General features: G+C 47.3%; 1 protein-coding gene across 1 annotated transcript; it reads left to right on the top strand.

Moving 5' to 3' along the window:
- Nucleotides 1-1,359: 1,359 nt before the first annotated feature.
- Nucleotides 1,360-2,457, top strand: LOC102453982 (olfactory receptor 10A4-like). Its single transcript, XM_006121786.2, has one exon. It carries the CDS (start codon nucleotides 1,469-1,471, stop codon nucleotides 2,435-2,437), a length of 969 nt encoding a protein of 322 aa, XP_006121848.2. The 5' UTR covers nucleotides 1,360-1,468; the 3' UTR covers nucleotides 2,438-2,457.
- The last annotated feature ends 1,487 nt before the right edge of the window (nucleotides 2,458-3,944 follow it).

Below are 3,944 nucleotides of genomic sequence, written 5' to 3'. Positions count from 1 at the left end.
TTATTCATTTTGCAGATGATACCAAGCTGGGAGGGGTGGCAAGTGCTTTCGAGAATAGGGTCTCAAAAACGAGAATATTTATAGTTGGGGTTGTTTTTTCCAACATGCATTATTTTACACTTATCCACGTTAAACTTCATTTGCCATTTTGTTGCCCAATCACTTAGTTTGGTGAGATCTTCTTGAAGCTCTTCACAGTCTGCTTCTGTCTTGACTATCTTGAACAGTTTAGTATCATCTGTAAACTTTACTACCTCACGGCGTACCCCTCTCTAGATAATTTATGAATAAGTTGAATAGGATTGGTTTTAGGACTGACCGTTGGGGGACACCACTTGTTACCCCTCTCCATTCTGAAAATTTACCATTTATTCCTACCCTTCGTTTCCTGTTTTTTAACCAGTTCTCAGTCCATGAAAGGACCTTTCAATCCATGAAAGAAAGAAAGAAAGCAAGCAAGAAAGAAAGAGGATATGTCTACACAGCAAATTATTTCAGGATACCACAGGTATCCCAAAATAGTGACCCCCTGTCCTTTGAACTACTTGAAATATAGGGGATGTGCTATTTTGCCATCCCTGGAAACCTCATTGTATAAGAAGTCAGGGATGGCTCAAAATAGCACTGTATTTTGAAATTTGGAGCTGAGTAGACAGCACCAAATGACGAAATAAGCTATTTCAAAATAGACTCAAAATAAGCTACACAATTTGTGTAGTGCAAATTGTGAATCTTATTTTATTTTGAGTTTAGGGAGCTGTGTAGATGCAGGGTGTGTCTAGACTACCTAGTTTTGTCGACAAAAGTGGACTTTTGTCGACAAAACAATACCAGCGTCTACACTACCGCAGAGTTCTGTCGACATAACGTCGACAGAACTCCGCGGTTTTGTCGACGCTGGTATACCTCATTTTACGAGGCAAAACACCTTCTGTCGACAGAGTTCTGTCGACAGAAGGTGTTATTGCCTGTAACGTTGCGTCCAGACTACGGAGTTCTGTCGACAAAGCGGCTTGCTTTGTCGACAGAACTCCATGTGTCTGGACGCAAATTGTCGACGGAAGTTTTGTCGACAGTATCTGTCGACAAAACTTCCGTCGACAAAACGCGGTAGTCTAGACGTACCCGAAGAAAGAAAGAAAGAAAGAAAGAAAGAAAGAAAGAAAGAAAGAAAGAAAGAAAGAAAGAAAGAAAGAAAGAAAGAAAGAAAGAAAGAAAGAAAGAAAGAAAGAAAGAAAGAAAGAAAGAAAGATCCCTTTTTGAATTTTCATGGAGACTGAAAGAAATTGTGACACCAGCAGCTGCTGCCTGATGAGCATTGGGGCTGGTTACATATTTATACACAGAACTGCAGCCGGTTTTAATCTCAAGCATCTGCGATGGGAAGGACCCCAGTCCACATGGTGTGATTCTCACTCACTTGTTTCGTTTCGTTCCGACGCAGTGTTGGTCTTTCTCACCCCTACAGATGACCAATTCTGAGAGCCAGGCTGGAGAGAACCGGACCCTCTCTGTTGTCTTCATCCTGGTGGGGTTTTCCTACCTTGACGAGCTGCAAATCCTTCTGTTTCTGGTGTTTCTTCTCACCTACTTGCTCGCCCTGATGGGGAACCTGCTCATTATCTTGCTGATAAAGCTCAACCCCTCCCTCCACACCCCCATGTATTTCTTCCTGGTGAACCTGTCTGTCTCGGAAATCTGCTGCACCACCAGTGTGATCCCTCAGCTGCTGATTCACCTCCTGGTGGAGGAAAAGACCATCTCCTTCGCGGGCTGCGCAGCCCAGATAAACATCTTCATACTTGCAGGCCTCACGGAATGCTGCCTCCTCGCGGCCATGGCCTACGATCGCTACGTGGCCATATGCCACCCGTTGCACTACACCACCATCATGAGTGGTCAGGTGTGTTCCGGGCTCATGGGGGCTTCGTGGCTCATCGGCATCTCGGTGTCCGTAGCTCAGACCACACGGGCCTTCAGCCTGCCCTTGTGTGGATCCCACCGCATCCACCATTATTTCTGCTACCCCGAACCAGTTGAGAAGATGCTCTGCACTGACTCATGGAAGAACGTGATTGTGAGCTTGGCCGTGCTGGTGCTGTTTGTTTTGGGCCCTTTTTTACTGATAGTTCTGTCCTACGTCCGCATCATCTCCACCATCCTCAAGCTGCCGTCAGTGGCGGGAAGGAGTAAAGCCTTCTCCACCTGCTCCTCCCACCTCACGGTGGTGACTTTGTACTATGGAACAGCCATTCTGAGTTACCTGAAACCCACGTCAAACACCACCCTCGAGAGCGATCAGCTGATATCCCTCATGTACACAATTGTGATCCCTGTGTTGAACCCCGTAATTTACACTCTGAGGAACAAAGAAGTGAAGGGAGCTTTTCGAAACACAGTCGGGAAGGTCATCCTTTCACGCAACCGGAGATACTAGAGACTGAAAAGTACAATGAATTGGAACAGTGGGAAAGCGGAGGATTGATTAATATTTGTTTGACGTTTACCCTCATTATTTTAACTGGGGCTTCACCATTGGCAAATTGATTACCTATTGTAAACCTGTAAGAAAAATGGGAAGAGAAACATTTGTTACAAAATAAAATCAAAATAGAAAGGAAATTTCCGTTAGAAATCTATCACTCTCTGGGTAGATTCTTTGAAAAATCAAAGGAGCCTATTTGGTCAAAGAACCATCTTGATTTTATACCGTTAGAGCCCTGCAGAGATACAATATTTGTATCTGCCTCCGTATCCTCAGTAATGAACCATGGAGATCCATGTCCACATGCGTGGATGGTAGAGAGGCACAGATGCGAAAGGGAGATTGGTGGATTTCCAGGGCTCTGGTCGATCTTCAAGTTTTGAAATGTCAAAAGAAAAAATATCTCCAAAGGAGAAATGTTTGACAAAACTTTCACCTCTTTTTCAGGAGCAAATTTAGCCATTTTCACCAGAATTCTCATATTGGAAACATTCCAAGATCCTCTACTCAAATGTCCATTTGGGCTTCTCCCTTCGCGGCCGTGTCTGCCAAATGCAGCATGTTAGATTCTGGTGGGGGTTGGGTTGGGATATGGTTGGCTGTCAAGTGCATTTCTCCAGGGCTCCCTATGGTCTAATTCCATGGAATATGACTCAGTACTTCTGAGTGGCTTCCTAGACTCTGGGGGTATGTCTACACTACAAAGTTAGTTCGAACTAACAGACGTTAGTTCGAACTAACTTTAATAGGCGCTACACTAGCGCTCCGCTAGTTCGAATTTAATTCGAACTAACGGAGCGCTTAGTTTGAACTAGGTAATCCTCATTCCACGAGGATTAAGCCTAGTTCGAACTACCTAGTTCGAATTAAGGGGTGTGTAGCCCCTTAATTCGAACTAGTGGGAGGCTAGCCCTCCCCAGGTTTCCCTGGTGGCCACTCTGGCCAACACCACAGAAACTCGTCTGCCCCCCTCCCGGCCCCGGACCCATTAAAGCGGCACGGTCTGGCTACGGTGCCCGTGCCAGGTGCAAGCCTGCCAGCACCCAGCCAGCAGACCCTGCACCTGGCACGGATTGAGCCACCCACCCGATGTCCCCCAGCCCTTCCCCTCTTCCCGGGACCAGGCTGGCAGCTCCCGGGAGCTTGCCCGGGACCGCAAGAGGCGGGCACCCGCCTGGGCTAGTGCGGACATCGTGGACCTCGTCCACGATCTCCGCACTAGACACAGGAAGGTGGCCGTCTAGGGCAGGATAGCTGCCAGCCTGGCCACCCAGGAGCAAGTGTGCAAGAGAATCAAGGGGGTCCACTGAGACCCCCGACCCTTAGCCCTGAGCTTACAATGGCCGTCCTGGGTCAGACCAAATATCCATCTAGCCCAGTAGCCTGTCTGCCGACAGCGGCCAACCCTAGTGACCCTGGAGGGGATAGACCAAAGACAGTGACCAAGCCATTTGTCTCA

The sequence above is a fragment of the Pelodiscus sinensis genome, chromosome 30, assembly GCF_049634645.1.
Source record: "Pelodiscus sinensis isolate JC-2024 chromosome 30, ASM4963464v1, whole genome shotgun sequence".
Classification (NCBI taxonomy): domain Eukaryota; kingdom Metazoa; phylum Chordata; order Testudines; family Trionychidae; genus Pelodiscus; species Pelodiscus sinensis.
Note: the sequence above shows the minus strand (reverse complement) of the source record. Positions and strands in the feature narration are given on the sequence as shown.